The sequence below is a fragment of the Elephas maximus genome, chromosome 12 (genome assembly GCF_024166365.1).
Source record: "Elephas maximus indicus isolate mEleMax1 chromosome 12, mEleMax1 primary haplotype, whole genome shotgun sequence".
Lineage (NCBI taxonomy): Eukaryota > Metazoa > Chordata > Mammalia > Proboscidea > Elephantidae > Elephas > Elephas maximus.
Window position 1 is genome coordinate 36386309 of NC_064830.1, and position 23739 is coordinate 36410047.

Here is a 23739-nt window from a genome sequence, read left to right on the forward strand (position 1 = left end):
CATAAAGGGAAATGATTTCCTGATGCATGCTACAACATGAATAAACCTCAAAGACATTATGCTGAGCAAAATAAGTCAATCACCAAAGGACAAATACTGCATGACCTCACTTACATGGAATGACGAGAATAGGTAAATATATAGATACCAATGATAATAAGTGGTTACCTGGGGTGGGGGTGGGGAGAGGGTTTCATTCTCTGGGAAGTAGTGAGTTTATGTTTATGGTGATAGGAAAAATTAGCATTGAATAAGGGTAATGGTTATATGCCAATATCAGGTATAAAGGTAACTGATATCACTAAGATGTACATCAGAAAAATGGCAAACTGGCAAATGTGTTATATATTGTCACGAATTGGATTATGGCCCCCCAAAAATGTGTGTATCAACTCAGGCCATAATTCCCAATATTCTGTGGTTGTCCCCCATTTTGTGATTGCAATTTTTTATGTTAAAGAGGATTAGGGTGAGATTGTAACACCCTTACCAGGTCACATCCCTGATCCAATGTAAAGGGAGTTTCCCTGGGGTGTGGTCTGTACCACCTTTTATCTCTCAAGAGATAAAAAGGAAAGGGAAGCAAGCAGAGGGGAGAGACCTCATACCACAAAGAAAGCAGTGCCAAGATTAGACAGGCCCATAAAACAAAATGAGACCAAAGGGGCACACCACCCCAGAGGCAAGGACTAGAAGGCAGGAGGAGACAGGTAATGGGGAACCCAAGGTCGAGAAGGGGTGAGTGTTGACGTGTCATGGGGTTGGCAATCAATGTCACAAAACAATACGTGTACTAATTGTTTAATGAGAAGCTAGTTTGTTCTGTAAACCTTCATCTAAAGTACAATTAAAAAAAAAAAAAACTTGAGTGGCCATCCAAGATACAATTGGTCTCTATTCATCTGGAGCAACAGAGGAAGAAGGAGACCCAAGAACTGGAGAAGGAATTGGACTACAGGTCTAGTTACCTCCATGAACTACTGCTTCCTTTGTCATGAGAACACAAGAACTGGATGGTGCCAGCTACCATTACTGAACGTTTTGATCAAGGACTCAATAGATGAGTCCTAATCAAAGAGGGGAAAATATGGAACAGAATTTTTAATTTCTGATAGAATCCAGACTTACTGGACCCACTGCTGGAGGAGCCCCCAAATCTGTTGCCCTGAGAAGATTTTTGAATTTTGAACTGAAGCTATTCCCTGAAGTTATCTTCAAATTAAACAACACTTTAGCTGAATTAGTAAAGAATGTTAGACTTGAGCACTGCACTCTTTTAAAGAATTGTCTGTATGAGATGAAATTGACAATAGTAACTGTAAACCATAGATGAGTACTTTATGGGGCAGTAAGTCTAAGTCAAGGGTAGTGAAATAATATGGGGAGAGAGAGCAAGAATGATGACATGACATGAAGAATGTAACCAATTTCATTGAACTGTACATGTAGAAAGAATTGAAGGAGTGTAAGATCAGTTGTGTGTATTTTCACCAAAAAAAAATTTAAAAAAAGAAGTGAAAAGATACCATAATCTAGGTGAAGATATTTTTATACATAAAAAGAATGAAGAATTTATTTCCAAGTATTTGAAAAGTTCCTGCAAACCAATAAGAAAAATATAAATAATTCCATAGAAAAATAGAAAAAGGGCATAAATAACATTTCTAAAAAGGAAATGCAAATGACCAGTAAACATAGGATGAGATGCTTAACCTCATTAATAACCAGGAAATGGAAGAATTAAGACCACAGTGAGATATTTCTTTACATCTTCTAGATTGGCAAAAATTTAATCCAATAGTACCAAATGTTGACAAGGATGTGGTTTTGGATTTTGACAAGCAAATTAATGACGGAAGTGGATCTCAGCACAGGATGGAGAAAGGAGAGTGCAGGACATGTTCCTGGAATATCAAATAGTCCACTGTATCTGGACAATAGGATTAGGGGAGAAGGAATAAGTCTGGGGAAAAATATAAAAAAGTTATAAAAGGCAGAATGGACAACCAATGGGTCAAAAAAGAAATTATAAGGGAAATTAAAAAATACTTACACATGAATGAAAAGGAAAACAAACATACCAAAACTTACGGGATTTAATGAAGGCAGTGCTCAAATCGAAAATTTATAGCTGTAAATGCCTACATTAAAAAAGAAGATCTCACACCCCAAGGAACTAGAAAAAGAAGAGCAAACTAAAGCCAAAGCTAGCAGAAGAATGGAAATAATAAAGATTAGAGCAGAGATAAATGAAAGAACCAACAAAATCAAAAGTTGGTTCTTAGAAAATATCAATAAAATTGACAAACAGAAAAAGAGAAGACACAAATAACTAAAACAGGAAATCAATATGGAGATATTACTACTGATAATACAGATATAAAAAGAATTATAAGAGAATACTATGAACAATTATATATCAAACAATTAGATTATCTACACGAAATGGACAAATTCCTAAAAACACACAAATTACCTAAATTGATTCCAGAAGAAATAGGATCTCTCAATAAAATATTAACAAATGAAGAGACTGAATCAGTAATCAAAAACTTCCCAACAAAAAGTCCAGGACCAGATGGCTTCACTGGGGAATTCTACCAGACATTTAAAGAATTAACACCAATCCTTCTCAAACTCTTCCAAAAAGCAGAAGACGAGGGAAGACATCCTCACTCATTCTAAGATCCCACCATTACACTTATAGCAAGGTCAGATGAAGAAACCACAAGAAAAAAAAAAAAACTAGAGACCAATATCCCTTATGAATATAGATGCAAAAATACTCAAAAAAAAAAAACCTAGCAAGCTGAATCCAACGGCATATTAAAAGAATGATACACCATGACCAAGTGAGACCTATTTTAGGAATGTGAGAGTGGTTCAACATAAGAAGATCAATCAATGCAATATACCACATTAATAGAACAAATTTAAAAACTCACATGATCATCTCAATCGACACAGAAAAGGTATATGGCAAAATGCAGTACCCTTTCACGATAAAAACACTGAACAAACTAGGAATAGAAGTAAAATTCCTCACATGATACAGGACATTGGTGAAAAACCCACAGCTAGCATCATGCTCTACCGCTTGTTAGTCAATTTGTCATACTGCGGTAGTTTATGTGCTGCTGTGATGCTGGAGGAAACCCTGGTGGCGTAGGGGTTAAGTGCTATGGCTGTTAACCAAAGGGTTGGCAGTTTGAATGCACCAGGTGCTCCTTGGAAACTCTATGGGGCAGTTCTACTCTGTCCTATAGGGTCGCTATGAGTCAGAATCAACTCAACGGCACTGGGTTTGGTTTGGTGGTTTTGGTGATGCTGGAAGCTATACCACTGGTATTTCAAATACCAGCAGGGTCACTCATGGTGGAGAGGTTCCTGCGAAGCTTCCAGACTAAGACAAACTAGGAAGAAGGACCTGATGATCTACTTCTAAAAAAAATTAGCCAGTGAAAACCTTATAAATACCAATGGAACATTAATTGAGCTACTGCCAAAAGATGAACCCCTAGGTTGGAAGGCACTCAAAATACAATTGGGAAAGAGCTGCCTCCTCAAAGTAGAGTTAACCTTAATGACATGGATGGAATAAAGCTTTTCGGACCTTCATTTGCTGATGTGGCACAACTCAGAATGAGAAGAAATAGCTGTAAACCTCCATTAGTAATCGGAATGTGGAATGTACGAAGTATGAATCTAGGAATATTAGAAGTCAAAAATGAAGTGAAACACTTGAAGATTGATATCCTAGGCATTAGTGAGCTAAAATGGACTAGTACTGGCCATTTTAATTGGACAATAATATGGTCTACTATGCCATTAAAGACATTGAAGAGGAATTGGGTCCCATTCAGCATCAAAGAGAACATTTCAAGTTCTATCCCGAAGTACAATGCTGTCAGTGATAGGATAATATTCATACACCTACACGGAAGACCAGTTAATAGGACTACTATTCAAATTTATGCACGAACCACTAATGCTAAAGATGAAGAAATTGAAGGTTTTTACCAACTCCTGCATTCTGAAATTGATCAAACATGCATTCAAGATGCATTGATAATTGGAATGCAAAAGTCAGAAACAAGAAGGATCGGTAGATGGAAATTATGGCCTCGGCAACAGAAACAATGTGGAAGATAGCATGATAGAATTTTACAAAACCAATGACTTATTCATTGCAAATATTTTTTTTTCAACGACATAAACGGTGACTATACGGTGGACCTCACCAGACAGAATACACAGGGATCAAATTGACTATATCTGTTGAAAGAGATGATGGAGAAGCTCAATATCATCAGTCAGAACAAGGCCAGGGGCTGACTGTGAAACAGACCTTCAGTTGCTCATATGTAAGTTCAAGCAGAAGCTGAGAAAAATTAAAACAAGTTCGCAAGAGCCAAAGTACGAACTTGAATATATTCCACTTGAATTTAGAGACCACCTCAAAAACAGATAGATTTGATGCATTGAACACTAATGACCGAAGACCAGATGAGTTGTAGGATGCCATCAAGGACATCATACATAAAGAAAGCAAGAAGAGGTCGTTAAAAAGACAGGAAAGAGCACAACATAGTTCATAAAGAAACTGTGCTACATCCTACTTTAGTGAGCAGTGTCTGGAGTCTTAAAACTTACAAGCAGCCACCTAAGATACATCTATTAGTCCCATTCTGTCTGGAGCAAAGGAGAATGAAGAAAACCAGAACATGGAAAATATTAGTCCAAAGGAATAATGGACCACATGAACTACAGACTCCACCAGCCTGAGCCCAGAACTAAATGGTGCCTGGCTACCACTATCAATGGCTCTGACACAGATCACATAGAGGGTCTCAGACAGAGTAGGAGAAAAATGTAGAACACAATTCAAATTCACAAAAAAAGACCAGATTTACTGGTCTGAGAGAGACCGGAGGAACCCTAAGACCATGGCCCCTGGACATCCTGATAACTCAGAACTGAAGCTACCTTTCAGTCGAAGATTAGACAGGCCTATATAAAACAAACAAATAACACACATGAGGATCTTGCTTTTTAGGTCAATCAAGTATACTAGACCAAATGGGCAACACCTGCCCAAAAGCAAAGGTGAAAAGGTGGGAAGGGACAGGAAAACTGGACAAATGGACACAGGGAATCCAGGGTGTAAAGGGAAAGGGGGAGAGTGCTGACACATTGCGAGGATTGCAACCAATGTCACAAAATAATTTGTGTATAAATTCTTAATAAGAATTAATTTTCACTGTAAACTTTCACCCAAAGCAAAATGAAATTAAAAAAAAAATGGAAAGATAAAAGGCAAATATGGATGTCAGAAGAGACTCTGAAACTTGTTCTTGAACACAGAGCAACTAAAGTGAATGGAAGAAACGATGAAGTAAAAGAGATGAAGAGAAGATTTCAAAGGGTGGCTCAGGAAGAAATGTAAAGTATTATAATGAAAAGTGCAAAGAGCTGGAGTTATAAAACCAAAAGTGAAGAACACCCTCGGCATTTATCAAGCTGAAAGAACTGAAGAAAAAACTCAGGCCTTGAGATGCAATATTAAAGGATTTTATGGGCAAAATATTGAATGATGTAGGAAGCATCAAAAGAAGATGGAAGGAATATACAAAATTACTGTACCAGAAAGAATTGGTCAATGTTCAACCACTTCAGAAGGTAGCGTATGATCAAGAACTGATGATATCAAAGGAAGGAGTCCAAACTGCACTGAAGGCATTGGAAAAAAACAATGCTCCAGGAGTTGATGGGATATCAATTAAGATGTTCCCACAAACAAAAGAAATTCTGGAAGTGCTCACTTGTCTATGCCAAGAAATTTGGAAGACAGTTACCTGGCCAGCCAAGTAGAAGAGATCCATAGTTGTGCCTATCCCAAAGAAAGGTGATCCAACAGAATGCAGAAATTATCAAACAATATCATTAATATCATATGCAAGTAAAATTTTGCTGAAGGTACTTCAAAAATGGTTGCAGCAGTACTTTGACAAGGAACTGCCAGAGATTCAAGCTGGATTCAGAAGAGGACCTGGAACGAGGGATATCATTGCTGATGTCAGATGGATTTTGGCTGAAAGCAGAAAATACCACAAAGATGTTTAGCTGTGTTTTATTGACTATGCGAAGGTATTTGACTGTGTGGATCATAACAAATTATGGATAACATTGCAAAGAATGGGAATTCCAGAACTCTAACTTTGCTCATGAGGAATCTGTACATAGACCAAGAGGCAGTCATTTGAACACAACAAGCGAACACTGTGTGGTTTAAAGTCAGGAAAGGTGTGTATCAGGCTTGTATCCTTTCACCGTACTTATTCAATCTCTATGCTGAGCAAATAGTCCGAGAAGCTGGACTATATGAAAAAGAATGTGGCATTATTATCAGAGGTAGACTCATTAACAGCCTGCAATATGCAGATGACACAACCTTGCTTGCTGAAAGTGAAGAGGACTTGAAGCACTTACCACTGAAGATCAAAGACCAGAGCCTTCAGTATGGATTACACCTCAGCATAAAGAAAACAAAAATCCTCACAACTGGACCCATAAGCAATGTCATGATAAAAGAGCAAATATCAAAGTTGTCAAGGATTTCAATTTACTTTGATTCACAATCAACACCCATGGATGCAGCAGTCAAGAAATCAAACAATGCATTGCATTGGGCAAATCTGCTGCAAAAGATCTCTTGAAAGTGTTCAAAAGCAAAGATGTCACTTTGAGGACAAAGGTGCGCCTGACCCGAGCCATGGTATTTTCAATCGCCTCATATACATTGGAAAGCTGGGCAGTGAATAAGGAAGATTGAAGAAAAACAATGCCTTTGAATTATGGTGTTGGAAAAGAATATTGAATATATCATGGACAGCCAGAAGAAAAAAAAAGTGTCCTGGAAGAAGTACAGCCAGAATGCTCCTTAGAAGCAAGGATGGCAAGAATTTGTCTCACATACTTTGGACACACTATCGGGAGGGACCAGTCTCTGGAGAAGGACATCATACTTGGTATTGAAGGTCAGGGAAAGAAAGAATGAACCTAGATGAGATGGACTGACACAGTGGTGGCAACAATGGGATCAAACATAGTAACAATTGTGAGGATGGCACAGGAGCAGGCAATGTTTTTTTCTGTTTTACATGGCATGTTTAAGAGTCAGAACTGACTCAATGGCACCTAACAACAACATCATACTCAGTGGTACAAAACTGAAAGATTTCCACCTAAGATCAGAAACAAGAGAAGGATGCCCACTCTCACCACTGCTTTTGAACATTGCACTGGAAGTTCTAGCCAGAGCAATTAGCCAAGAAAAAAGATAAAGGCATTGGAATTGGAAATGTAGACGTAAAACTATTTCCATTTGCAGATGACATGATTCTATATACAGAAAATCCCAAAGACTTCACAAAATAGGTTACTAGAGCTGATAAATGAATTTGGCGAAGTTACAGGATGTAAGATCAACATACAAAAATCACTGGGGTTTTATACATCAGCAATAAATAATCTGAAAAGGAAATTAAGAAAACAATTCCATTTACAATAATATCTGAAAGAATAAGATACCTAGGAATAAGTCTAAACCAAGGAGATAAAAAACTTGTATACCAAAAACTGTAAAATACTAGTGAAAGAAATTGAATAAATTTATTTAATAAATTTAGAATCAAAATAGACTTAAATAAATGGAAGACATCCTGTGTTTATGGACTGGAAGGAATACAGTTTCTATCAATACTCTAATAGCATATTTTGTAGAAATGGAAAAGCCAAATCTCAGATTTATATAGAATTGCAAGGGCTCTGAATAGCCAAAGCAACCTTGAAAAAGATGAACAAATTGAGGAAGTCTCAGAATCTCCAATTTCAAAACATACTATAAATCTACAGTAATCAAACCAATGTGTAACTGGTATAAAGACAGACATATAGACCAGTGGAATAGAATTGAGATTCCAGAAATGAATGCATAAATCTAAGATCAATTGATTTTTGACAAGAGTGCCAAGTACATTGAATGAGGAAATAACAATCTCTTCAACAAATGGTGCTGGGACAACTGGATCTCCACAGGCAAAATAATGAAGTTGGACCCCTACCTCACACCATACGTAAAAACTAATTCAAACTGGATCAACGACCTAAATATAAGAGTTAAACCATAAAACTCTGAGAAGAAAGCATAGGGCAAAGTTTCAGGATCTTGTACTTGCCAGTGAATTCTTAGGTACAACACCAAAAGTACAAGCAACAAAAGAAAAAACAGATAAACTGGACTTTATAATAAAAAAAAAAAACTCGTGCATCAGAGGTTATCATCAAGGAAGTAAAAAGCCAACATATAAAATTATATAAAATATTTGGAAATAATATATATTTGATAAAGGTTTAATATCCAGAATACATAAAGAATCCCTACAACTCAACAACAAAAAGACAAACAACACAATCAAAAATTAGCGAAGGACTTGAATAGGCATTTCACCAGAGAAGATATACAAATGGCTAATAAGCTCAGCATCGTTAGTCATTAAGCTAACCCCGTTACTGTCAAGTCAATTATGATTCATAGCAACCCTATAGGACAGAATAGAACTTCCCTATAGGGTTTCCAAAGAGTAGCTGGTAGATTCAAACTGCCAACCTTCTGGTTAGCAGCCAAGCTCTTTAATCACTGCACCACCAGGGGTAAAAAAAAAAAAAATGTAGGTAAATGCAAATACCACTTCACCCCTACTAGGATGACTATGCTCAGAAAAAATGGAAAAAAAACAAGTTTTGTCAAAGATATGGAGAAACTGAAACCCTTTACATTGCTGGTGGGTATGTAAAATGGTACAGCCACTGTGGAAAACAGTTTGGCGGTTCTGCAAAAAGTTAAATATAGAATTAACATATGACTCAGCAATTTCATTTTAGGTATTATTATGAATTGAAATATGTCTCCCAAAAACATGTGTTATAAATCCTAACGTCTATACCTGTGGTTATAATCCCATTTGGGAATGGTTGTCTTTGTTATGTTTATGAGGCAGGATTAGTGCAGTGTGCGTCTTGAGTCAATCTCTTTAGAGATACAAAAGAGATTAAACTAGCAAGCAAGAGAAGCATATATGAGGAAAGAGAGATGCCAAGCCACATGAAGATTGTCCAGGAGCTGAAGCTCAGAAGAGACAGGCACCTTTCTCCAAAGGTGATGGAGAGAAAGCCTTCCCCTAAAGCTGGCATCCTGAATTCAAACTTCTAGCCTCCAAAACTGTGAGAAAACAGATTTGTTTGTTAAAGCCAACCACTTGTGTTATTTCAGTAATAGCAGCACTAGATAACTAACACAGGATTTGGTAACAAAAATGGTGTGCTACTCTAACAAATGGCTACAATGTGGAAGTGGTTTTGGAATTGGGTAATGGGTGGGGGCTTGAAGAGTTTTAAGGTGTCTAATAGTAAAAGCCTAGATTGCCTTGAAAAGACTGTCAGTAGAATTATAGATGTCAAATGCAATTCTGGTAGCAAATGAGGAGAGCCATAGAGGAAGTATCATCTCAGAGAATACATATGGTGCCAGCAACAGAACAGTGCTAGAAATGTGGACGTTAAATGTGCTTCTGGGGAGGCTTTAAAAGAAAATGATGAACATGTGATTGGACAGTGGAGGAAGAGCTTTTAATGCTGTGGCAAAGAACTTGTCTGAATTATGTTCAAATGTCTGGTGGAAGTTAAAATTTGCAAGTGATGAACATGGATATCTAGCTGAAGAGATTTCTAAGCAAAATCTTAGGTGAACCTGGTGGTTTCTTCTTGCTGCTTATAGTAAAATGCAAGCAGAAAGGGCAGAACTTAAAAATGACTGGTGCAAAATGAAAACAAAATTTAAAGATTTGGCCTAGAATTTTCACCAAGGACATGGCTACACAAACTTTTATTAAATATATGAAGCCTGCGACTGATGTATCTAACCAACTACCACAGCAGAAAACCCCTCCACTTAGACTGAAGGGGACAGAAAAAGAACAAAAAGAGAGAACACTGTCTCCTGGAATTCCACAGACAGGAAACAGGCCAAAGGAGCCACATCTGTTGTTCTCTAAGAAAAGAATACATGTGGCAAGGACATGAATTTTGGGGGACCAAAGGGTGGAATGTCATGGATTGAATTGTGTCCTCTAAAAATATGTGTCAACTTGGCTAGGTTATGAATCCCAGTATTGTGTTACTTGCTGTCTTAGTTATCTAGTGCTGCTATAATAGAAATACCACAAAGAAATTCATTCTCTCATAGTCTAGGAGGCTAGAAGTCTGATTTCAGGGTGCCAGCTCCAGGAGAAGGCTTTCTCTGTCTCTGTTGACTCTAGGGGGAAGGTCCTTGTCATTAATCTTCTCCTAAAGTCCTAAGGATGCACTCTGCTCCCAGCGTTGCTTTCTTGGTGGTGTGAGGTCCCCCATATCTCTCTGCTCAATTATCTCTTTTATATCTCAAAAGAGATTGATTTAAGACACAACCTAATCTTGAAGATTGAGTCCTGCCTCATTAACACAACTGCCGCTAATCCCACCTCATGACATCATAGAGGTAGGATTTACAACACAGGAAAATCACATCAGATGACAAAATGGTGAACAATCACACAATACTGGGACTCATGGTCTAGCCAAGTTGACACACATATTTTTTGGGGACACAATTCAATGCATGACACTTGTCCTCCATGTTGTAATCTGATACAACTGTCCTCCATTTTGTGGCATTGTATAAATATGTGTTGTAAATCCTAAATCTCTATATGTTAATGAGGCAGGATTGGTATGGAGTGTACCTTGAGTCATGCCCTTTAGTAAGCCTCAAGTCACTGCCTTACTTAAGTCATACTCTTACTCAAGTCACACCCTTGCTTGAGTCACATTTTTTATCTTACAAGAGATAAAAGGAGAGAGAAGTGAGCAGAGAGGAGAGGAACCTCACTACTGCCAAGAAAGAAGAACCAGGAGCAGAACGTGTCCTTTGGACCCAGGGTCCCTGAGTTGAGAACCTCCTAGACCCAAGGGAGGACAGATGCCAAGACACATGGAGATCTCCTAGGAACTAGGAAGCAGAAGCTGAAGAGACAAGGACTTTCCTCCAGAGCCAACAGAGAGAGCAAACCTTCTCCTAGAACCAGGGCTCTGAATTTGGACTTTTAGCCTCCTAAACTGTGGGGAAAAAAGTTTGTTTGTTAAAGCCACCCATTTATGGTATTTCTGTTATAGCAGCACTAGATAACTAAGACAGATATATACCCAAAAGACTTGAAAGCAGGGACTCAGGTATTTGTACACCAACGTTCACTGCAGCACTATTCACAATAGCCAAGCAGTGGAAACAACTCAAGTGTCCATCAACATATAAATTGATAAAGTATGGTATACACATACAATGGAATATTATCCAGCCATAAAAAGTAATGAAGTTCTAATACATGCTACAACATTGAAGAAACTTGAAATCATTATGCTAAGTAAAATAAGTTAGACACAAAAGGGCAAATATCATATGATCCCACTTACATAAAATATGGAGAATAGACAAATGCATAGAGACAGAAAGTAGATCAGTGACAATGATAGGCTGGGAGAAAGGAGGAGCAGGAAGTTAATGCTTAATGGATACAGAGCTTTTGTTTGGAATTATGAAAAGGTTTTGGACACAAATACTGGTGATGGTTTCACAGCATTGGAAATATAACTAATGTCACCAAATAATGGTAAATTTTACGTCATATATATTTACCGCAATAAAATAAAAAGACAGGATGGAATTAGATTATGGAAGGTAGAATGTCTGGCTGAGGAGTGTAATTGTTTTATTCCATAGACAACTAGGAACCACTGGAGAATTCTGACAAGGAGAAAGGCTCAATCACAGCCATGCTTCAAACACGGAGAGGAAAGCTTACTCCTAGGCAATTTTTCTACAAAATAAAATAGGTATAAAGGGATGACCTTTACCTGAACATGTCTTCTTATCTTCATTCAGTGTGTGGCCAGGGTAACAATCACAGTGGTAGGACGCTTCCCCGTCACTCACACAAATGTGCTGGCAGCCATGAGTACCCAGAGCACACTTGTCACGTACTGACCAAAAGTGTTGCGGAAAAGAAAATATTCACAAATTAAAATAGAAAACGACATGCAAACTTCTGGGAGGAAAAAAAGCTTCCATCTGATACCAAATAAAAGCTAAGAATGATCCCTTCAGCAGTCAGCAGCAAGTCTCTCAAGTTTCAGAAATACAAAGCCTATTTTCTGTTTCTATAGCTCACATCCCTTAAACCTCACCTTTAATTGCACACGTCCCTTTCCTTTTTATTTCTTGCAAATATCTGAGGGTAGCTTCTCTTTTTTTTCCACCCACAGCACTGAGGCTGCACTGAGCCATGATCATATTCCAGAACTTACCTCTGCCCTTTCCTGATGTCTAGTACCACCCATCACCATCTCCAGTTATTTCTGGAGCATCAGCCCTGTCACCAAAAACAATTCATTAGGGACCTACCTGCACGTGGAACTGAGTTTGGAGCTGCACAAAAAGGGACTACTTTGGCCATGGGCCTCCCCTGAATAGTTTACAAAGTGGGACAGAAAATACTGACCCAGAGACACACACACACGTAGGTAGAAAACAAAATAATAAAAATAATTATTACAACATCAACAAGGCAGTGTACGATTGGAAGTGAAGCACTCATTATCTGTCACAGGTAAATGCATTTCAGGGATGAGAACAGTTTGCCCAAATTTGGGTGGAAGGCAGAGGAAAATGCTGTACTAAGACCCTGTCCAGGACAAATGAAAACAGCAATTCTCCTTTAATACCCAGAAAGGCATGCTGGGAGATATAGGTTCTTCCCTTGCCAATGCAGGGGCGAAACCATTCTACTTGTTCCCTTCTAACTAAATGTTATTCCATGCTCAAAAACCTTCAGTGGCTCACTAATGCCTATACAACATCTTTACCTGAAGTGCAAGGCCCTGTATAATCTATCCATAAAGTACCCTTCCAACCTTAACACTGATAATTCCCCCTTCATCTCCACAATTGAGATTTTTCCAGCAAAAACGCCTAAGAGCAGAATGTTTCTTTTTTCATCTCATCCCAGCTCAGCACCCACTCTAAAGATAACAACCAGACCTGCTATCACCCCGGCCCCTTATCTGGGCCTACTCACGGGGGCGGATTAACCAGTAAGCACAGTTGGTATGCACTGGCTTATAGTAAGCAACGTACACATGGGCTTAATTGTGTTTACTTACTAACCTGTAGTGCACAACTTCATATGGGTTTCACCATATCTTTGCTCTGTCGGTGCCTCAGTTTCCTCACAAAATTGTGAGAATTAAATGAATTATTGTGTCTAAAATGCCTAGTCCAGGCACAGCAGACAGTAGGAAATGAAGAATGTTAGTGATCAGTATCTGGCGCATTGCCTGAAGTAATCTGCCTTAACTGAAAATTTTGTTTTATGTTTTTTATAATAAAAGGCTTCATTTATATTCCCTAATATCTCTTTGTTTAAATGTAAATTTCTTTCATTTGGTTTTCCCAGGTCTTCAATGTTCCTGACCACTTAAAGCACCAACTGGGATACTTTTCTGTTTGAGAAGTGCGGCCATCCATGAGTCCTCTCCACCCCAGTTGACTTAGTCCTGCTACACTGAACAAACCCACGAAAGCCATTCCCCTTCCCCATGCTGTTCTTCACTTCTCTCTATCTAAACCTTCATGATCCCTCAAGACCCAACCCCAGTCCCACCTCTCTATGTGCTTTCCTAGACATCCTGTCTTCCTCAGGCTCCTACAGCCCTTAGTTACGGCAGTTCCTTTCACTGGCTACTCATTCTCTCCTTTCTTGAGGTATTGGAACTCTTTCCACCCAGGCTATAAGTTGTTTGGAGGCAGAAACACATGCTTCTTTATATCCCCACAGTGCTTAGCACGGGCCTGGGAACAAAATAGGTGCTCAGCACTCTTTAATTGATTTCATTTTATAAAAAAGAGAATTGGTGATATGCCATTTCCCTTAATCTATCTTGAAAAAAATCACATAATGTATTTCCGCAAGGGAGAAGAAAATATACGTAAATCTGAAACATATGGAATAAGCTAAAACTAAACACCACTTTGAGAGCTAGGAATATCTCTTAAAGGTGTTTTTCATTAGAGAAACTCCCTGTTCTGCCAGGGAATTTAAATCAAATTAATGAGGATCAGTAGTACTGGTGCGGGCTCATTAGCCAAGTCCCTCATAAGGCTCAGATTCACTGAGGACTGATCATCTAGAAACTGTCAAAGAACGACTTACTTCAAACTTACTGGAAGATATGTGTGGGTCTAATTCAGTCACTGACAAAGTCCCCTTTACTAAACACTTCAGTTGTAAGATTAACACTACAGAAAAGTTTCAGGCCAAGTTTTAACTGGAAAAAGATCAGTTCAGCCTATCACACCAGTTACTGCCCAACTGACTTCTATGAAGTTTCCTATTTGCTTTAAAAGTCCCCAGGGGACAGAGCTATAAAAATTTCCTGGATAAGGATACTCCTTCCAATTAGCTTTTCTCATACCCCTCATTCCCTACTCATTTCCAGTAATTTTCCAGAATGATCTATATTTGCAAAACCTAGTTAGTTCATTGCTCTCTGAGCAATCTATGGCTTAGCCTATGAGTGTGGCAGAATGTCTGAACCCTGTGTCTAAATTTTACCTTTAAGGATCTCTTTTCTAGTGAATTGAAAGTTGATTTCACTGCAATAGAAAAAGCCAAGTATGAAATAATTTGTTAAGTGGACCTTACCTGAACATGTCTTTTTGTCTTCATTCAGAGTGTAGCCCTCATAGCACTCACAGTGATGGGACCCAGCTCTGTCACTCACACAAATGTGCTGACACTCATGTGTACCAGAAGCGCATTTATCTTGAACTATCAAACAGAAGTCCAGGAGAAAAGAAACAGAGAGTGGAAAAGTGTTTTATTACACTTACAGAAATCTTATTTGCCACTGGAAATGCATGAGAGGAAAACCTACTTGAAACTATTAAGTCCATTGGTACAATTTTCACTACAGGTTAGCTAGAGCTGTCTGTGTGGCACAAATGGTTAAGTGCTCAACTATGAGCCGAAATGTTGATGATTCAAAACCACCCAGAGGCATCTGGGAAAAGAAACCTGGCAATCTGCTTCTGAAAAGTCACAGCCTTGACACCCTACGGGGCAGTTCTACTCTTCACACATGGAGTCACCACGAGTCAGAATTGACTCGACAGCAACTGACAACAACAGAGGTTAGCTAAGTCAAAATTCTACACACACTATAAACAGTCTTTTGCTTTCTCCAACTTCTTTTGAAAATTATCGGTGTTGAGTTTTTATGATATAACTATCTCAGAAGTACTTTTGAAAAGATTCTTTTTAGATTTATTCAAAATCAGAAGGATATCAATAGTTGTGTGACTAATTACACTAGATTCAGAAAAACATAGAGTTAGAGTTTGAAGTAATTATCATTCAACCCTCTCCTATTACAAATGAGGAAAATGAGTCCAAAGGAGACCAACTGACTCAGAACCAGCATCAGAGCTCAAGACTTAAATTTTCACTCAGTCACTTCCTTCTGTATGGCAATAACATTTTTAAACTTTTTATTTTGAAATAATTTCAGACTTATGAAAAGGTTGCAAAAATAATACAATAACTTCCTGTGCTTCAGCCAGTTTCTTAATCAAATCTTGCCTAACCATGGCATAAAATATCAGAACCGGAAATTAGCAATAATACACTATGATTAATTAATCTATAGGCCTTATTCAAATTTTGCCAATTATCCCACTAGTGTCCATTTTCTGGTCCATGGTCCAATCTACAACCACACATTGCATTAAAGTTGTCATGTTTCTTTAGTCTCTTTTAAATTAGGAAAGACTTTTCCTTAGTTTTTTTTGTGAGTTTGGCACACTATTTTGTAGTGCGTCTATCAGTTTGGGTTTGTCTGATGTTTCCTCATGATTCAATTCAGGTTATACATTTTTCGTCTTGTCAATCACACCATTTAACTTGGTCTGTAAAGTGCTATTTTATCCTCAGTACATCATGTTAGTAGATACATGATGTCATTATGTCTCATTATTGGTGATGTTAACTTTGATGGCTTGGTTAAGGTGGTGTCTGCAAGATTGCCCCACTATAAAGCTACTGTTTTTCCTGTTGTAATAAATATCTCATGGAGTGTTATTTGGTTTTAACTTACCATATTGTTATTAGCATTTGGGAAGGACTTTTAGGGCTGAGTACAGAGAATGAACAACACATTGATACGTGTGAGGCATGATACATACATGCCACCATTTCTACGTTTTCTAATTAGACTTAAGAAATAGGAAAAGCTAAGTATGGCAAGAGAGGAAAATAGATCATTTTCAGTCAATGTGACCTGCCCGGTCACACTGGATAGGCAGTTACATAGACAGATAGTAATAGTAAAGACTCCTCCTCACTTACCTGAACAAGTTTTCTTGTCTTCATTCAAGGTATAACCTTCGTAGCACTCACAATGATAAGAGCCATTTCTGTTATTCACACAAATGTGTTCACAGCCGTGAGTGCCAAGAGCACACTTGTCAATAGCTATCAAAAGATGATCAGGATAAATGCGAGCACATGGAGAACACACAGTAAGTAATTATTGGCCTCACTGCTTACACACTGACTCACACATACACAAAAACTGCTAATGACACGTGGGGCAGTGCAGCACAAGAGGAAGGTACTGGACTCGGAGCTGGCAATCAACTTTCTTGTCTTGGCTCTATCACTAAAGACTCAGTGACATGGTGTGATGGTTAAGATTGTATGCCAACTTGGCTGGGCCATGATTCATAGTGTTTTGGCACTTGTATGATGTGATCATTTTCCTGTTGAAATTTGATATGTGATCACCTCCATGATGGAATCTGCTGAGTGGTACCAGTGGGGGTGGGGCCTGTGGCAGCTCCCCGCCCCCTCAGCCTTCATCTCTCCATCTTCCACCGTCTACTTCCTTTTCCTGCTCACCTTGCAAAGGTTGTTGGCTTGTTCTGGATCCAGCAACTGTCTCTTGTCTGACCTCTGGTTCTTGGGACTTGCGCTAGCATTTTACCTGTCCATCTTGGGATTCGCTGATCATCACGGCCTTGGAGCAAGAGTCCTGCTCCCTGACCTACCTATCTTGGGTTCGCCAGCCCCTGCTGCTGACTCGGGAAAAACCTTGTGGTCTTGCCTGCCGACCTTGGGGACTCCTCAACTGTTGCAACCTGTGAGCAGGATCCCTGCTCTCCAACCTGCTCATCTTGGGTTCACCAGCTTCTGCAGTTCCGTGAATTGGGAAAGGATTCTATCTTGATCCAAGGACTTGGGGCGTTCCAACCCCTATAATCCCCTGAGCTGTTTCCTTAATATAATCTCTCTCTATATATGTATATGCATTACTGGTTTTGCTTCTCTAGAGAACCCAGCCAAAACACATGGGTAAGATGTTTCCTCTCTTTGCGTCTTAATTTCATTATCTATAAAATGAGTGGGTTGGAGTAAATGATCTCTAAATTTTCTTCCTCTCAAATTTTTTTTCTAGGATTTGAAAAAATGAATGTAATCTCATTGATTCCATGTGGATATTCATATACTAAATGAATAAAGACCTTCTTAAATTTTCTTCTAGAATCCGTGAGCAACTATGGTAACAGAGGAAGGGATAGCTTGTATTTAATTAAATAAAATTCATGTAAAAGGTCAAAGAGTTTTGACCAATCCTCTCCCTTAAGACTAGTAATAAGTGACATACCAGATTGAGTTATGTGTTATTTTCACTTTTCTCCCCATGTTCCTTTTCCAGAAGAATTGTTGATGAACAACAGAAAACCAGCCAAATGGAATTAGGTGAAAAGGGATTCAAGAGTCAAAGCACAAGCCCACTCCAAAACCTGAAGAACAGACCTCCCAAATAACTTCTAGTCAACCACCATTTCCTAAGCAAGGTCTCACCTGAGCATGTTTTTTTGTCAGCATTCAAGGTATATCCTTGGCTACACTCACAATGGTGATTGCCGTCTCCATCACTGATACACACATGCTGGCACTGGTGTGTGCCAAGCATACATGGGTCCAGAGCTATGCAAAGGAAGTTTAGAGCAGTCACTACTAACATATAAGAAATATTTCAGATAAAGAAAAAAAAATTCTCTCCAGGTTCCTTTCCAACTCTATCTTTAGTTCACTATAAAAATTGTCTATTTGTTTTATGCCTCTGGCTTATTAGAAATACCATGCAAACTAGAAATGTTACTAACTTAAAATTGCAGATCTTGTTGTAGACTTTCTTAAACGAGAAAGGGAATTTTAAATTTGGAGCTGAAATCAAACACTTACATAGATCAGACAACTTAATGTTTTATTCAGCTTATCTACCAGCCCATGAAAAATATTTTTGTTTCCCAACCACAAGAAATGAGAATAATACTTCCTGAAGTTCTATGAGCTAGTCATCCCACTACAACAAGAATCTGGTCTCCAAAGATTCTAGAGTTGGTCTAAGCAGAATTCGCACACGGGCATTCCTCTGGGCCTGGACCTTACACATACTTGGGTAGTGATACATACTTGAACATCCAAATGGTAGAGGGCAATGAAGGTAACTGCCTTATAAATATACAGCATGGGTTCTTGAATCCAAGTGTATATATGTATAAAAAACATATGTATATGTATATGTATATGTATATGTATATGTATATGTATATGTATATGTATATGTATATGTATATGTATATGTATATGTATATGTATATGTATATGTATATGTATATGTATATGTATATGTATATGTATATGTATATGTATATGTATATGTATATGTATATGTATATGTATATGTATATGTATATGTATATGTATATGTATATGTGTGTATAATAAAAAAAATATATATATAGGCAACTAAAAAAATCAAACTCCTCACTGAGTTGATTCCAACTCATAGTGACCCTATAGGGGAGAGTAGAACTGGTATAGGGTTCCTAAAGAGCAGCTGCTGAATTCAAACTGCCAACCTTTTGGTTAGCAGCTGAGCTCTTAACCACTGTACCACCAGGGCTCTCCTTTGCAGCTACTGAGTCTATAATGTCTTCAAGGAAAATGAACTCATACGCTATACACAAACAAGTAAAAATAAAAGGAAGAGAGAACAAAATTAATGAGAATATACTAGCTAAACTGTATCTCCATCTTTTTGTCACTGGGCCCATTTATATCTCATTGGATTTTCTTTTTTTTTTTTTTTTTTTTGTAGTGACTTATTTTGAAAATAAACCAATCAATTTAGTTACTTCTGAGAAACTGAGGAAGCCTGTTAGAGGAGGAGGCTGGCACTTCTGTGGTGAGTAACTTGCCCCCATTGCCCTTGGCCACAGGACAAGGCTAATATTTTCCCAAGAAGGGCTTTTTCATGGAATGATCTTTCTAACCCATTGACTACAACAAGCTGCTCCTCAGTCTTTTTTCTATAGAGAGGACATTTTTCCCCCAGAACAAGCAGACCTTTTGTTCCAAAAGGAAAAGATTGTCACTCACCACTTGTTACTTGATGGCCCTCAGGCCCAACCCCAGGTGCTGACTTTGAGACCTAACTTTGCCACAAAACAACACTTTTATGGAAAAGCTCTCACCCGCAAGCCGAGGGGCTTTTCCTGGGAGAAAGAAAGCCATTTTCTTTTTGAGAAACCAATGAATTCCAAGTAGATGCCACCAAAGCCAAAGAAGTCTTGTAAAGGTCCAATGTGCTGGGACAGGAAAGACAAGGAGAGGGGGAGGGGGGGTCTAGGCCAGGTCTGTCTGAGACCAGGCTTCACCCCAGGCCAAGACTTCATGTTCCATTTCCTGGCAAACCCATGGATGCTGAGTTTTGCATTAATTTAAATATAAAATCTCCTTGAAATTGACAGTTTAAATTATTGGTTCACTTGTTTGTCTCACCCCTCACCCTCAGGTTTGATGACAAAGAGGGACTTTGTCTTTATCTTTGCATCATCAGTGATCAAGAAAGGCATATTGAATAAATAACTGTGGAATAAACTATATATCCAAAAGGTATCTATGTGTTAAAATACACCTGAGCTATCATGTCTCAGCCTTTTAGCTAACATCAAGTGTAAAATTCACCTGTACTAGAAATGTGTCCATACCTGCTTGGATAATTCCATAAAGGGCTTTGAAAAGATATCTCTAAACGATAAAAAATAAAGTCCGAGCTCCAAAAATTCACAGTTTTGATGAGTGACTAAAAATAAACCCCAGCCTTGAATGGATTAATATTAACCCAGTTGGCTAATTCATGCTAAAAACTAATTAACATGTGCACAAACTCCTTTCTAAAGGAGTAGGAGAGTAACAGAATTATTATTATTACTATTTAATATCTGTTTCTTGCTACCTCTCAAGTGAGCTGAAACCCTAACCTCCTTGGTCCCTAACCCTGTCCCTCCACAGAGGATAGCCAGAGACAGAGCGGAATCTGAGAACTAGAGTATGCGTTAAATGTACACGCGTACTGACAGTTCCACTGGGATATGGGCCAGCTGACCCTTCCATGGACAGTCTCTGCTGTCTGACTCCTGTAGGAGAACAAGCAGACTTCTGTTAAACCTAGAGATGGTAAAGCTAAATTTAAAAAAATATATACCTGGAAAAAAAAAAGTAGTGTGGGGCAGAGGGGAAAGAGAGGTGTCTTGAGTTATTTTTTTTTCCTTTTTCTGACCCTGTCAGGGAACAGATAAACAGTATTTATCCTGGATATTTCCAGACTTTAGCATCTCTAATGCAAACTTGAAGATTTTATGAGCAAACCAAATTATATATAATGCAACTCTATATTCCTAAACCAAGAAAGTGTGTTTAAGTTAGTAAAAACATACCAAAAAAGCCTTGCTTATATTTTAAGTTTTCCATTAAAAAAAAAAAAAAGAATAAATCTTTTTTTCTATGGATACACAATGTCTGAATATAACACTCTTTCTTGTTGAAAGCACGGACTTACCGCAAAAAGTTTCCTGGAATCTAGAGGAAAGTTTCTCAATGACCCCATAAGTCTCCACGTAGAAAATGTGATCATCTAGGGGTTCATTGGCAATCATCTTGAGGGACTCCATGTCCGCCCTATCCACACCTACAGCATAGAGCTCAATACCAGAAGCCCGAGCTCGAGCGGCCACCTCGTTCACCTGGTCCTGGGGTCTCCCATCTGTCACAATGATGGCCACTTTAGGGATGTTGAAGTTGGGCCCCCGAGCTCCTGCCTCTACTGTGAAGACTTCATCCATGGCCGTCTGGATGGCCAGGCCCGACATGGTGCCTGTTGATAAGGGTGTGAGTCGAGCCACGGCCTGTTTCAGGGACTGCTTGTCTGAGTAGGTCTGGAGGTTGAACTCGATCTTCACAGTGCTAGCATAGTTCACCACCGCCACCCGTGTGTCCGCCTCCCCGATGTCCAGAGTGTCAATTATCCGGGAGACGAAAGTTTTCACTTTGGTGAACTCCGGCGGCCGAACACTACGAGAACTATCGATAATAAACACCAAGTCCAAGGGCCTGCTCTTGCAAACACCTGCAAAGAAGGGTGTGGGGAGCAGAAAAGACTAAGCAATGATCAGGCCACACCAGAAATTAAACAGTCCTCTAACCCAGCAACCCACTGCCTGCTATCTTCCCCAAGATCATCTCCCTTTGAGTGTTGAACGCACCAAAGCCTTCAGAATTCCCTAATAAGAATTCAAATAAAGGGATGAAATTTCCCCCAAACGCTTCAGTTATGGGCTGGTTGAATCCTGAAATTTCACTTAGAACCTTATTCCTCTGCGTAAGGTTTTGCTCCCAAGGTTCCTCTTGATTCCCAAGAATAAATGTATTCCAGATATTTCTTGGACATGTTGGCCATCTGAGGCAATGGGACAAAGTGTTCCCAAATAGTGTAAAAGGCCCTGGACTCCCAGGGCCAACCTCACTGCAGACCACCCTGCCCAGGTCTTCTCAGGCCCCTCAGTCAATGGCAGAGTTTGATGCAAGGCACTCTGATGCTCTTCTGGCAGCTGCCTTCTTTTATTCCACTTCCAAGGGGGTGAAAACTGCTCCAGGATAGGCCTCGATTTTCCCTCCTCTTGTCATTCATTCATGCTTAGTGAACTTCTGGATCTAACAAGCCCTGAGCTAGGTACTTGGGAGAGAGGGATGACAATCTGATAGATGTTTATTCCACTTCCAACTCTGTAAGCCTGTCTTGTTTTCAGAAACAGAGACTGTGACCTGGTATCTATGCTACTGCCTCATCAAACTGTCTTGGTCAACTCTTTTCCATTTATTCATTCACCAAATATTTTTTGAGGACCTATTGTTGTTTTTAAGGAGCCTGGTGGTGCACTACAATTAGTTCAGGTGGTGCAGTGGTTAAAGCAGTTTTCTTTTAAAAGCTCAAAATTATCCTCTTGGGTTTATTCTGCTGCCTGGAGGTATTCAATTAAGAAAATAAATGATTCTGACATGGATTAGGCTGGACAATGGGTTGGAGAGGGATGCTGGTGAGGAGTGAGCTTCTTGGATCAGGTGGACACTTGAGACTATGTTCACCTCTCCTGCCTGGAGGGGAGATAAGACGATAGAGGGGGTTAGAAGCTGGCGAAATGGACACGAAAAGAGAGAGTGGAGGGAGGGAGCAGATTGTCTCATTAGGGGGAGAGTAATTAGGAGCATGTTGCAAGGTGTATATAAATTTTGTGTGACAGACTGACTTGATTTGTAAACTTTCACTTAAAAAAATTAAAGCACAATAAAAATTATAAAAAAAAAAAGGAAAAGAAAAATGATATCTTACTTCAAATGACATTTTAGGGATCACAGGGCACCAAAACCACAACGTGTGAAGTTGGAGGTGCAGAGCTTGATTTTATGCCCATTTTACAGATGAGGAACCTAAGGCTCAGGGAGATGCAATAGCTAGAAAGTGGTAGAGCATGGATTGGAGTCCAGGTTTCCTGACTCCTGGCCTAGGGGCTTTCCATGGTACCACAGTTGCCTTCTCTGTGGTAACATTTTTCCACCACAAAAATAACATTATCTCATGGACCTGGTAAACATCTTGCTTGTTAACTTTGAGCCACCACCTAGACATATGCTAGATGTCATATATTTAGTTAAGTCAAAAGGAATTAAAAATATTTTTTAAACGACTACAAAATTTCACTTCATCCCTTGATATTATCATGGGTCAGGAGCAAGGAGGAAGAATTATTGAAAATCCTTCCTGGAGATGGATTTAGGGGTTTTTGTTTTGTTTTGCATAATTGGAGTAAACAGAAAAATCCATGATGATATGAATCCTATAATTGACAATGCTTTCACACATACCCAAAAAATGACCTTATAAATATCATAATTACATTCTTAGAACTAAACAGGCATGATCTCTTCCTTCTCCCCTTGGTTTTTCACACTGGCTTTACAGGGGGCATGGTAGACAGAATAACAGCCCCCAAAGATGCCCACATCCTAATCCCTGCAATCTGTGTATATATTATTTTACATGGCAAAAGAGACTTTGCAGGTGGGATTAAAGACTTTGAGATGGGGGGATTATCCTGGATTATTCGGGCAGGTTCAGTGTAATTGC

At 38.9% G+C, this 23739-nt stretch overlaps 1 protein-coding gene across 1 annotated transcript in view; it reads right to left on the reverse strand.

Annotated features, from left to right (window-relative positions):
* The window catches only part of MATN3 (matrilin 3), a 36834-nt gene that overhangs the window by 10200 nt on the left and 2895 nt on the right, over window positions 1-23739 (reverse strand). Inside the window, exons 2-6 of the mRNA XM_049904618.1 lie at window positions 21118-21684; window positions 18072-18197; window positions 16554-16679; window positions 14853-14978; window positions 12007-12132 (exon numbers count right to left, since the gene is read on the reverse strand). Of these exons, the coding sequence (XP_049760575.1) occupies window positions 12007-12132; window positions 14853-14978; window positions 16554-16679; window positions 18072-18197; window positions 21118-21684 (1071 nt within the window). The remainder of the gene's footprint in view (window positions 1-12006; window positions 12133-14852; window positions 14979-16553; window positions 16680-18071; window positions 18198-21117; window positions 21685-23739) is intronic.